The 13,391-nt window shown below is 46.9% G+C and overlaps 1 protein-coding gene across 2 annotated transcripts in view; it reads left to right on the forward strand.

Moving 5' to 3' along the window:
- Positions 1 to 13,216, forward strand: part of GGA3 (golgi associated, gamma adaptin ear containing, ARF binding protein 3) — a 34,982-nt gene extending 21,766 nt beyond the window's left edge. For both annotated transcript variants that reach the window (XM_030534380.1, XM_030534381.1), the window contains 7 exons: positions 246 to 521; positions 1,289 to 1,356; positions 2,714 to 3,036; positions 3,892 to 4,160; positions 5,167 to 5,336; positions 7,659 to 7,769; positions 10,775 to 13,216. In XM_030534380.1, coding sequence (XP_030390240.1) covers positions 246 to 521; positions 1,289 to 1,356; positions 2,714 to 3,036; positions 3,892 to 4,160; positions 5,167 to 5,336; positions 7,659 to 7,769; positions 10,775 to 10,885 — 1,328 coding nt within the window. In that variant the 3' untranslated portion in view covers positions 10,886 to 13,216. The remainder of the gene's footprint in view (positions 1 to 245; positions 522 to 1,288; positions 1,357 to 2,713; positions 3,037 to 3,891; positions 4,161 to 5,166; positions 5,337 to 7,658; positions 7,770 to 10,774) is intronic.
- Positions 13,217 to 13,391: the final 175 nt, after the last annotated feature.

Raw genomic sequence — 13,391 nt, forward strand, 5'->3', positions numbered from 1 at the left:
TTATACAGAAGTTTCCTAACTATACAGTGTCCAGCTCAATAGCAGTTTAACAGCAAATACTCCAGTGGAAAGCATCTAGGTTTCCTCTCTTCTGAAGAGTCAAAAATTCTGATTAAAAGAGAAACACCCCCTACCCAAAGCATCATCTGTGATAACTTGGCCCTGGATATTGTCTTCACGTTGTTTAGAGCCTTTGCTCCAGGTGACTGCAGTCCCTCTTATAACTTTTCTCCCCATCTCTGCAGGGAGTGATTCCACCAGTAATCTCAGTGCGCTCATTGACCTCGTTGGCGTGGACATCTCCAGCACCCCGCCACCGCCAGTGCCACCTGCAACACTAACGCCAGCACCAGCGCTAGTGCCGACACAAGCTTCATCAGAAATCCCCATCCTCCCACCTCCTCCCCAAAAGTTTAGTCATTCACGGAGCCGGTCCTCCAGCCAAGTAGAAGCTCCTCTGACTCATCAGAGCAGCACGGCCAATTCCCTCTTCTTGCTGGATGAGGAGCTGCTGTGTTTAGGTAAGAGGCTGGTGTGGCTAGGGTGTGTTCTGGGGAGAGGGTTTTATCTGGAGCTTGGTTCTAGAGCTGGGCAGCAGAGAACAGTGTATTAGTACTAGCCATAGATTGCCAGTTCTGTGGTTTATTATTCTGGTTTGTTTTGGATGTCATCCAGTGGACACCTAAGAAGCTCCCTCCACTGAGTGGCCCAACGAATGGGAATTTGGCAGTAGGCTAGAGTAAAAACCTCTGGAGGTTCCTCCTGAAATCAGGGATAGGTCACAAATGCAGTGAGTTTGCTGTAATCCCAGTCTAAGCCCTCCGGATGCTTGTCCACATCAGAAAACCATCACCACACTTCGTGACAAGTTTCAGGACTGAAATAGCAGTGAGTGCTGTGGTTAGGAGAAAGTGCACTAGCAAATCTGCCTAGGCAGCCTGCACAGTACGTGCCTTTGGGACTCTGATACTGAATAACGGGGTGCTATAGGTCAGGTAAGAGGAACATTGGGAGTGCTGAATGGAGGAGCTTGCCTGCATGTGCAGGATATGCCTGCATGAGATCTATGACCCTGTGGCTGATCATTGACATGGAACGTGCATGTTTCTTTCATCAAGCTTTCAAACTGTTACAGAGTTGAACTGAGTAGTTTTACCACAGTGGTCAAACACCCTATAGGAGGAGGTTAGGAAAACTAGCCGTCTAGCTCCCCATCTTATTGCCTGTCGACTTTAATGTTGAGAATTTTTGCAGTTTTACTCGTTTCCATCTTTTCTTCTGCGTTCAGGCCTGAATGACCCAGCCCCCAGTGTAGTGAAAGAGTCGACTGAAAACAACCAGTGGAATATGTTCCAGGTATGAAGAGAGGGATTTATTGAGAAAGAGACTGTCATTGTGGGAGGTTTCTGAGCACTCTCGATGTTGCAGTGTTGGTGCTTTTGCCATATCCTGAGGGAGTGCTCACACGCAGGCCAGAGACAATAACCGTTCCAGACGTGAAGGCCTGTGTCTTGCCTCTGGCCTTGTGTAACTGGGATATCTGAACCAGTACAGAGAAGATATCTCTGCTTTCACTTTCCTTCTTTGTATGTGCTGCTTTTTGGCGTGTACCTCAACAAAGCTTGATACAAAAGCTACCCTCTCACATGGGGAGGATGTCAGTAAGGCTAGACTGAATAGAAACACAAGGGATGCACCCAGTTTGCAAGGGAATAGTTGTATTCTGGACTGAATACACTCAGAGGCCAAAGGCAGAGTCCATCGTCCCAGGATACTGGGACTGCTGAATAAACAGGTAGCACCTTTCAGTTGTTGCTACACTGAAATGTACTGTCCCTCTTCTCTCCCCTCTGCTCTGGCTATTTACGCTATTCTGCACACACAAAAATAAAAATTCTGCATACAATATTTTAAAATTCTACAAAATTCTGCACATTTTGTCAAATAAATGTGGAGGCTCCAGCATGGCATTGGGGAGCACCGGCCACTGGCTGCACGGAGGTGGGAGATCACTGTGCAGCTCTGGCTCCCCCTCTTCCCCGCACCGCTGGGACATGGACTCAGCAGCGAGGCTGCACCCACCCTGACACAGTGCATGGACTGGGCCTGCCACAGAAACGCCCCAGGGCCTTGTGCCAGGTGCACCAGATGTGCGCAGGGAGGCTCAGCAAGGCAGGATCCAAGTGTGGAGGGGCTTAGTGTGGGGGTATCCAGGTGCGGTTTGAGAGGATTCTCTGGTGGCTGCCCTGGGCACCCAAAACATACTGCTGGGGAAGGTCGCGTGACTGCTCTTGTGGCTTCCCTTTGTTTCCCTGTCAGAAAGTAATTTTTCTGCTTGAAGCAAAGAAATCTGCGGGGGACATCATTTCTGTGCATGCGCAGTGGCACAGAATTCCCCCAGGAGTAGGCTATTGTAAGTTTCTCTGCTCTGTTAGGATACTGCCCTTCAGAATTCCCATCCAAATGCCCGTAATAAACATGGCCACCTCAGCTTCTGACTCCTCCCCACCAGTAGTATCCAGTCCAGCACAGCACCATATGCTGTCAAGTAAACTACAAATGGGATGTAGTCCAACAGATGCAGCATATTCTCCTGCTTGCCATTAGCTTCCTCCCCCTCATGTCCTAATGGGTGAGGCCTATCTCAGTGAGTTACAGTGATATCTAAGGCATGGCAGAAATTAATAGCATGCACCTGTCCCCTCTGTTGCAGAATGACCAGATGGACCTGGACTTCTTTAGTCCGAAGCTGGTGACTGTTGCCTGCAATACTGCAGTGAACCCTCTTCTTCATCACACATCACAGTCTGTGTGTGGAACATCAGCGCCTCTGCCTTCCACTTTCACAGCCCCTCAGACTATTTCTAATATCCCTGCACCTAATACAGCCCCGTTCTTGTTCTCTGGTGGACCAGCAGCCCCTCTGGGCCCACCGAAGGCTATGCCAGCTACCCCCCAGTACCTCAGTTCAGCCATGGGAGGCAGTGCTTTGCATAATATGGATGCACTGGGACATCTTATTGAAGAGGCCAAAGGGTAATAGTCCTGGATTTTGCTTCCTTTCTCCCGTTTGAAAGTTACCCTTGCTACAGTTATCAGGTTTGCAATAAGGATGTCCTGTTTCTCGCTCTAGTTTGATGGAAGTTTACTGTTGAATAGTGATGGTCTTACATTTATTTAGCATCTCTCCTCTTGAAGGATCTCAAAACACTTTACAAACTGATATACAAACTATACCCAAAGGTCACTGACCCACCCCTGAAATGCAGCCAGCTTGGTGATGAAGCACAGCAGCTGCTTTGCACTGCACAGCTACACTACACATTGATTTAGATAGGCAGATTGGTAAGTTGACCAGAACACTGGGGCTAACAGAGCCTACCCTTGTGAAAAGTGCCCTGAGATCCTTAAGTGACCATAAGTGACCAGGACCCTTGTTTTCATCTCATCCTCCAGCAGTATTGGGTCCCAGCACATTGCTGATTTGGGAGCAATGACACCTCCCAAATCACCACCGCTCCCTGAAACATTGTGGTTTTCTGTGTAGTATTCACCCAGCTCAACACTGCTCAGCACACAAGACTTTACAGTGTCATGACACCATGGTACGATTGCAGGCTACTGCTTTCACTCTAGATCACTTGATTGAGAGAGATCACTTGATCATTACCTTTTAGGTTCACTTCCTCTGGGGCACCTGGCATTGGCCACTGTCAGCAGACAGGATACTGGGCTGGATGGACCTTTGGTGCCGTTCTTAACGATTTGCCATTGTCTCTAGTAGTGCGGGAGATGGAGTGAAAGCCTGCTTCACACTCAGTGCTGTCACTGCAACGTCTGCTAGCCAATATAGTTCTTAACTTGCCACTTCCATTTTTGTCTCCCTCCTAGGACTTCAGCCCAAGTGAAGTCAGCGCCCTCGGTATTCCACCCTGGGGTTACCTTGCCAGCCACTGTCACCTCTGCCCCTTTAATATCCACCACAGGATTGCCAGTTGCTGCTCCAGTGGCCTCTACTGTTCCTTTTCCAAGCAGCTGCACGGCTGGTTCAGGAAACCCTCTCTACCAGCCAGGTTCACTCCAACAGCAGGGCAGCCCTCTGAAAGGGCCTGACGCGTCTTTGGCCAATGTCCATGTTCCACTGGAATCCATTAAACCCAGTAAGTATCTCAGACCCTTTTCAGCTTGCTCCCAACCCTGGACTGTCACTGTTCCAATACTACTCTCAGACGCTGTCAGTTAGCAGTACAGGGCCAAATTCTCTCTGTAGCACCCAGACAACACTGAAGCACGTCTATGGGGTTGCAGGGATGGAACCGAGAGGAGAACCCAGCCCTTAGCACAGATTGCATTTAGGGAGGCTATGCAACTAGTTCTGGCTGTAACTTTTGGGTTTCCAAGGATGGGGCCGTTGGAAGTTAAGCATGGAATGGACTTTCTTTCATTTGGACCTGCCCTGCCCACAGCACAATATGTGCAAAAGATTGTAGGGTCTCAGGCCAGGGTTTTATGGCCACCTCCTTCCAACTAGCAAGAGAATTAAGAGATGTTTAAGTCCCTTAGTTTGAAACTACTGTTTCTCCTTGGAATCCCCTTCCTGTGTTCTCTGTATACTGCCGCACGTGTACAATCAAGCTGACAGTTGCCTCTGAGACTGTGCTGCCACTTACAGCGCTGGAGTGCTCTGAAACAACATACTACAATGTGCCACTCAACCCAGGTGCTAAGAGCCTCACTCCTGACACTGCAAACCATGGTTAGCTTTGAGCCAGGGTCCCTGCTGTGTAGCAGTGCTGTCATCTTGACACACACCCAGCAGTGCTTCTTGCCTGTGCTACTGCCCTTACACACCTCCACTGTGTTTTACCTAAAAACCATCCGGCTATGTCAAAGCCCAGTCCAGCCCTGGCTAAGCAGGAGAGCAACACGCAGGGTGTCTGTTCTGATGAGGAGGCGATTGGCCTTTGGATAAAGTAGGTTGTTGCATTCAGAGCACAAAACATTTTGCTCCTGAAGGCGGTTTTAAACTGAGGAGAGCTTTGTTGGTTCTCTGAGGAAGCTCCTGCCATGGAGAGAAATGCCAGGTAGTGAGATTCCAGGGTTGAACTGCATAATGCTACTACAGATATAGTCTTGTGTTTCGCTTCCCCTTCTCTCCATCCCCAGGCCGTGCTCTTCCTGTGACAGCCTATGACAAGAACGGGTTCAGGATCCTCTTACACTTTGCCAAGGAGTGCCCACCGGGGAGGTCAGACGTGCTGGTTGTGGTGGTGTCCATGTTAAACACAGCACCTCTTCCTGTGAAGAACATTGTACTGCAGGCTGCAGTACCAAAGGTAGGGACACGCAGACTTGAAGGTAGATGGGGATCCTGCTTTGAAACAATGGGTGTGAGCTCTGGGATTTGGACATGACATACAGCGTGAGCTTTTCTTGGGCCTCCACTCTTTCTGCTTCCAAAGAGCCCTAAAAGAGAGGAGAGATGATCTCTCTATATCCTAAATAACATATAGCAACAGAAACTGCTGGTAGAGAGCCTATATCCTGCAGGGTAAAGTCAGCTCAGCTTTATGTTTATGCCCTGAGCTGGGGTTAACTCAGTGGCAGGACTGTTCACACACGCAAAGCTTCATCCTTCAGTCTTCAGGGGTTTGAGCTTTAAAAGGCCTATTGACACCTCATGGAAAAATGTTCTATTCTGGCCTTGCCTGCACAACCACAGCAGTGTCAGGGACACTGCTAAAACTTGGCTAACAGTTGTGGTGTAGCTGGGACCTACCCATGTCCCTGTAATTGGGTTAAAGCCTCAGCATCCTGACAATGTGATCAACGAATGGAATAAACTCCCAAATGGTGGGTTTAAACCCCATTGAAAGGGACATTTAAAACTAAACTGGACACTCGACCAGAAAATATACAATAGGGAATAATCCTGTCCTGGCCAAGAAATGAACTAGAACAGAGGTGGGCAAACTACGGCTCACAGGCCACATCCAGCCCGTGGGACCGTCCTTCCCAGCCCTTGAGCTTCCCAGCAGCCCCACCACCGGGCAGGCAGTGCTCTGGACAGCAGGGCTGCGCGCATCTGGCTCTGGCCGGACAGTGTGGTGGCCAGACATGCTGCTCTGAGCAGCATGGTAAGGTGGCCGGGGGTTGGATAAGGGGCATAGGGTCCTGGGGGATGGGGAGCAGGGGACGGTTGGATGGGACAGAGGTTCTGGGGGAGGCGGTCAGGGGATGGGGAATGGGGGGGAGGGGGTTGGATAAGTGTGGGAGTCCTGGGGGACCTGTCAGGGGGTGGGGGTGTGGATAGGGGGTGGGGCAGTCAGGGAACAGAGCAGGGGGTTGGATAGGGGGTGAGGTTCTGGGGGGGGTTAGGGGCAGGGGGTCCTGGAAGGGTGTGCTTAGGGGACAAGGAGCAGGGGGGTTGGATGGGTCGAGGATTCTGAAGGGGGCAATCAGGGGGTAGGTAGTGGGAGGAGGCAGATAGGGGGCAGGGGCCAGGCTGTTTCGGGAGGCACAGACTTCCCTACCCAGCCCTCCATACAGTTTTGGAAACCCAGTGTGGCCCTTGGGCCAAAAAGTTTGCCCACCCCTGAACTAGAAGATCTAACAAGGCTTTTCCTCTTGTCTTTTCTGATCATACTGGGGCAATGATCCCATGTTCTGAAATCCCTCCTCCACCACCGTTAGAAGTTGTTGTTCAACAGAATAGGAAAGCTGGCTTCTAAAATGCATACACAAAGCAAGGGGGGGGTCCAGTTTATAGAAGTGGATTGAATAGGGTGACCAGACGTCCCAATAAAATCGGGATTGTCCTGATTTTGAGGAGTTTGCCCGCGTCCCGACCATACTCTGGTCGGGACGCCATTTGTCCCGATATTTTGTTTCCAGGCCTTCGGCAGCAATTTGGCGGAGAGTCCTTCAGTCACAGATGGTCTTCGGCGGTATTTCGGCAGCGGGTGCTTCTGTCTTTGGTGGCAAGGTTTATTACCTGCCACTAAAATACTGCCAAAGACCGTCCGCAACCAGGGGGCTCTCCGCCGAATTGCCACTGAACTCCTGGACAGGTAAGTGTAAAAAACAAAACAACACCCCCTCCGCCCCACCCACTTGTGGCGGTCCCGATATTTTCCCCTTAACATCTGGTCACCCTAGGATTGAAAGATATAGAGCCCCAATGGAAGTAGCTCCTGGTCATGTTGTTAGAAAGGGAAAGGGACAAAATGAGACAGTTTCAGGGGCTAATATTATTTTTCCCTGTGCCCTGGGAGAGGTTTCAATGTGAGTGTTTGATCTTTTCCCCTCTCTAGTTTTAGATGACTGATTATAGTGTTTGAAAATCAGCTCGGAGCTTGGTTATGTCTTGTCTGCATTGGGTAGGCTAGGGAATCTGTATTAAAATCTTTCCAAGGAGCCTGTGCTGGAAAGGTGCTGTCATGGTTTTCCGGGCCAGTGCATTATCTCTGTTTTGATTTATTCTGGTATGTGCCTATGACTATATGCTCAGTATAGACCGGGCTTATCTGTGACCCCTGCTTCTCCCAAGTGGAAACTTGCTCATGTACACAGCTCGGGTGTACAGCCTGTGCGTAAACCCTTTGTTACTCCAGTGCAGGTCACAGTACCTGAGGGTTCCTTTTCTTTCACATTTGCAGTCCATGAAAGTGAAGTTGCAGCCACCCTCGGGTACAGAACTTTCTCCATTCAACCCCATCCAGGCACCTGCTGCCATCACCCAAGTCATGCTGCTGGCAAATCCTCTGAAGGTGAGAGGGGCTCAAAACTTCAGCAAAAGTGACTTCTCTTGTTGTTTTATGAATCTGATGAGGATAAAATTCCATGTGGGTTTAGACTAAACATTTGTACAAGCGTGATTGTCTGTCCCCAAAGACGAATTACCCTGGAGTGCTGTCTTGAGGCAGAGTGAGGCTAATCATCGCAGAGGAGTATGTTGGCCTATTAGCAGTATCTCACCCCAGGGACAGGAAGTCAGGGGAGGGAGAGATGCACTGTGCTTTTGCCTCACTCCACAGCAATCCTTCTAGATCAGTTCCTATACAATTCCCCATAATGTTAACACTTCAGTGGAAAGGAACAGTTAGGGCTCCACCAGGGACTCTTCCCACACCCCTTATGGGATAACATTCACATGACTAAATATGGTGATAGTTTACAGGGTGACATGAATTGTAAGAAGTGATCGGGTATATTAGAAATATTATTGCTTTATTTAGTCTGTAGCCAGACTAAGTTGACCTAATAGCACCTAGAGAGGTTCTTCCCCCTGTACCGTCAGGATATTAACTGTGAAGTTTAATTATGATCACTTAAATAACATAATTAACCCCCTCTCTTCTGATCATCATATTAGAAGCATTCAGCTATCATATTTACCTGGAGCACCTTGCTATCCCTATTTGTGCTATCCATTTGAATAAGATGTTCCAAAACCAGATACTCAACACAACTAATATTAACAAGGGGGGAGGAACAAGCCACAGTAGGGAAATAATAGGTTAAAGAATATTTAGATAAGTTAGATGTATTCAAGTCAGCAGGGCCTTATGAAATGTATTCTAGGGCTCTTAAGGAACTAGCTGAAGAATTTTGGAGCCATTAGTGATTCTCTTTGAGAATTCATGGAAGAAGGGTGAGGTCCCAGAGGACTGGAGAAGGGAAACTTTTAGAAAGGGGAGGGGAACAAAAAGGCCCCAGAGAATTATAGACCAATCGGCCTAAATTTGATACTTGGAAAGATACTGGAACAAATTATTAAATAATCAGATTGTAATTACTAAAAAGGCAATAGGGTTATAAGGAATAACCAGCATGGATTTGTCAAGAACAAATCATGCCAAACCAACCTAATTTCCTTCTTTGACAGGGTTACTAGCCCAGTGGATGGGGGGGGAAGCAGTTGTCATGATATATCTTAATTTTAGTAAGGCTTTTGACACAGTCCCACATGACATTCTCATGAGCAAGCTAGGGAAATGTAGTCTAGATTAAATTACTGCGAGGAGGGTGAACAACTGCTTGAATGACCATATTAAAACAGTAGTTATTAATGGTTTGCTGTCAAACTGGGGGGGCATATCTAATAGGGTCCTACAAGGGTCAGTTCTGGGTCCATTACTATTTTAATTAATAACTTGGATAATGGAGTGAAGAGTATGCATATAGAATTTGCAGATGACACCAAACTGGGAGGGGTTGCCAGTACTCTGGAGGACAGGCTTAGAATTCAAAACGATCTTGACAAATTAGAGAGTTTGTCTGAAATGAACAAGATTAAATTTAATAAAGACAAGTGCAAAGTACTACACTTAAGCAAAAATCAAATGCACACCTACAAAATCTGGAATAACTGGCTAGGTGGTAGTACTGCTGAAAAGGATCTGGGGGTTATAGGGTTTTAGTGGATCGCATTTTTAATATGAGCCAACTATATGATGCCGTTGTGAAAAAAAGCAATTATTATTCTGGGGTATATTAACAGGACTGTCGTATGTAAGACACAGGAGGTAATTTTTTATCTCTACTCAGTACTGGTGAGACCTCGGTTGGAGTACTGCATCCAGTTCTGGGTGCCACACTTCAGGAAAGATGTGGACAAATTGGAAAGAATCCAGAGGAAAACAATAAAATGATGAAAAATTTAGAAAACCCAATATGTGAGGAAATGTTAAAAAACTGGGCATGTTTAGTCTTGAGAAAAGAAGACTCAGGGGGAAACCGGATAACGGTATTCAAATATGTTAAGGGCTGTTATAAAGAGGACAGTGATCAAATGTTCTCCACGTCCATTGAAGGTAGGACAAGAACTAGTGGGCTTAATCTGCAGTAAGAGATTTAGGTCAGATATTAGGAAAAACTTTCTATGTATAAGGGTAGCTAAGTCTTGGAATAGGCTTCTAAGCAGTGAAATCCCCATCAATGGAGGTTTTTAAGAACAGGTTGGAAGAAACGCCTGTCAGGGATGGGCTAGGTTTACTAGGTCCTTCCTCAGCACAGAGTGCTGAATTCGATGACCTCGTGAGGCCCCTTCCAGCCCTACGTTGCTAGAGTATATAAAGTTCAGAGTCTGAACTCAAGAAGACCTTTGATTGTTCAGATAACCTGAACATTTGCTACTTACTGTTTTTTGAAGATTGTGGTAAAAGTGGCATTTACAGCATCAGTTAAAAAGTATTAGATCCCGAGGTACAAAGATAATGGGGTTTTGTTGGATTTCTATAACTCACTTTGTGGAACATCTAGAAAAGCCACATAACCAGGGGAAAGCAAATTTCTTTTTCCCCGAGTTATTCTCTAAGGAATAGGAATCTGTCAGGATCCTTCCTCTACAATCCGCAGTATTGTTTCGTTTTGAGACGTCATACTCTTTTAGCACTATTAAAGCATGTGTTTAGTAGGGTCACTGGGAAGCAGCTGAAGTACAAACGCTGGTCAGTGTATACAGTGAATCTGTATTGCAATGTAAGTGCTTTTCTCCTGCTGTTTCACTCCAAGAGACGGACCTCTCATATTTACAAACAAAAGAATAAATAAATCAGCCTTATTAAGTATCCAGAAATGCTCCATTAACATAAGCTGGCCACTTACCCCAAATGGGGTATCGGGACAGAGCCATTGTGGGCTCTAAAATGTTATTACAGCGAAGTGTAATTAGAGAGCACTGCCGTTGTTCTCCTGCTGCTACTGGTTCCATGGCCTTCCTGCTCCAGGGGAGGCTGTTACTTTAACATCCTGTTTTTCTTCTTCCTTGCAGGAGAAGGTGAGGCTGAGGTACAGACTGACTTTCACTTTGGGAGACCAGCCCAGCACAGAGGTTGGGGAAGTGGATCAGTTTCCCCCAGTAGATCAGTGGGGTGATCTATGACCCAGCGAGTCCGCCACAGTCTCCATGACAGGACCAGGCAGGGATCCCAAAGGGACTGGAATGAATGTGACGTGGAAGGGGCACACATGCTATCCACTGGTGATGTTTAGCTTTGTTTACATGTCCTGACCACTCCGCTTGTAGCTTTAGTCTGGAATGTTTTACCTCGGGTTGAAGTGGGCCCGGGGCATCTATGCCAAGAATGAACTGAGTGGCAGCCAGTGGGAGGCTTTGCTGGCTGCTTTATCTTGGCCTCTGGTTGAATCTGGTTCTATCTTCCACTTTGTTATTAAACTTGAAATTACGGTGTTCTGAAAGGGAGACCTGTAGCCAGAAGGGGATTGGTCGGCTTCCTCCTTTGCTGTTGTCCAGGGATGCCTACAGGCTGGAAGGGTTATGATGCCATCCCGAGTTTCCTCAATGCTGCAGAGCCCTAATGTCTGTGCCTGCACTAAGGCTTTTGCCTCCTTGATGCCAGAACTGAACCTTCTAGGCATGCTGTGCAGTAACCACTGGCTCCAAGACAGGAGGGTTTTTTACAGTAAAACACTTCACGCCCCCTCTGTTCTCCTCTCCAGCAGCCAGCGCTGCCCATTCAGACAGTAACTGCACATTGTGGGACTCTCTCTTTAGTTGCTTGCTTTTATTTTATACTCCCAGCTGCCTCTGCACTCTCTCTCTTCCAGGCAGCTCATGCTATTTTTTATACTCACATGCCTGTGCTGAGTATTCTTCTGCCTTCATCACATTCCATAGTATGGGGGAGAGGAAATGTGTGTAGCAAGGAGGTAAAACCAACAGGGCCAAAGCGCTCCAGTTGTCTTTGAGTGGACAGCACAGGTTACACTGATAAAGGATGGCAACTCCAGTTCAGCAGCCTCAGTGCAACCACTAATCAGGTGCAGAGGCTGGACCAGGGGTAAGGAGAAAAGCCTCTCAGTTCCCCTTCTGCAGGCAGCATTATTAGTTGAATACTGTGTTCTCCTGAAAAGACTAGGCATACAAGATGTAAATAGTAAAGCTATAGGACATCTAATTATAATGAGCAGATTAAGGCAGGATCCATTAGGCTGTGATGGTGCACTGCTGGGTTTAGAACCCTGTTTTATTTGCTCCCAGTATTAAGTGGCTAAGTGCAATTCTCTCCACAAGGGGAAAACCAACTGTATTTTAAATCATGGGGCTCACACAAGTGAGCCCTGTATCTACATGAATTAGACTTAGTTCAATACATTGAAAGTTTGATTCTAGCACTCCTTCCTCCTCCCCCTTAATTTCAAGCCTAAACAATCCTTCGGTGACCTTTTAGCAAATTGTTTTAATGAAGCATTTTTTTTCTGTTTTAAATCTGTAACCTTTCACCCCACTCTGCATGTGGGGTGGCTGTATGGAAACTTAATTACACTAGACATAGTATTTCCAGCAGTGCAAGGTACAGGCAAACAGCTTTTAAACTGTGAAGGGAATGGTCAGCCAGACTGTCCACAGACTCAGTACAGTAGGAAGATACTCCAGCCTATTGCAGGAATAAAACTAAAATGAGGAAGTGCTGCTGGATTTAGAGAAGGTTATAAAACCCATTACTGTAAGTAAAGCTCAGAATTCTTTCTAGCCATCTTATACTTTCCACGATGGCTCAATGTTTTTCTTCAGAGTAGTGAGAAATACAAACCACAAGGAGAAGTGAAAGACACAGCAGGCACCGATGCGAAGGGGGCACTAGCCATTGAAAGGTAAGTGTAGAAGTAAAAATCCAAACTCAGCTTGCTAAGTGTCAGCGCTGGCTTGGCACTCAGGACCAAGGCCTGTCGCCTCCTCCGTTGTCTTTAAGTGAATGGAAGATACTGTTGGATCCTGAAAAAAAGCAGCAGCTGAGTTCTTAAAATTGTTGGAAAGAGGTGGCGAGCAAGGAATGTTCTTTCTGCTTTCAACACGGGCCTCACTGGCATTGTAGACAATACATCTGGGGCTTCACTTAGCTCTTTAAGTCTGCCCCAGGTGCTGTAACGTATTGTTAGGAAACAGGTTTCACTGCTTTAGATGCCTAGAAGTGACTCTCTTGGTGGCTGTGAGGAAATCAGAAGAGCACAAGTGCTTTCTGCAGAATAGCTTCATCCTCCTTGTTAATGGCACTGCAGTGCCCAGGCTGTACACTCAAAGGGCAAGGTACCATAGTCTCACTGTGGGGAAAAGTATTGTATAAGCTTTGGAAATTAAACTATGAATGTTACTTGTTCAGAGGTTGAGGTTGCAGCGTCATACTGAGCCGTCATATTGTAAATATATCTCCACTGCATTTGTTTTGCTGCATGTTAAATAAACTGTTTTCCCTACTTTGCTCTGTGTGCGACCCTTTGTGACACAGTGAGGAGTAGGCTGCTGTTTATGGAAGCCATGAGATTCAATCCATCAACCAAAAGGAGGTGGTGTCAAATCTATCAGGTTTGAAAGGTCTGTTCAAATTCAGTTCTAGTTACAGGAGATGACACAACTGAAATGGTAACAG

This window comes from Gopherus evgoodei, chromosome 15 (assembly GCF_007399415.2).
Source record: "Gopherus evgoodei ecotype Sinaloan lineage chromosome 15, rGopEvg1_v1.p, whole genome shotgun sequence".
NCBI lineage: Eukaryota > Metazoa > Chordata > Testudines > Testudinidae > Gopherus > Gopherus evgoodei.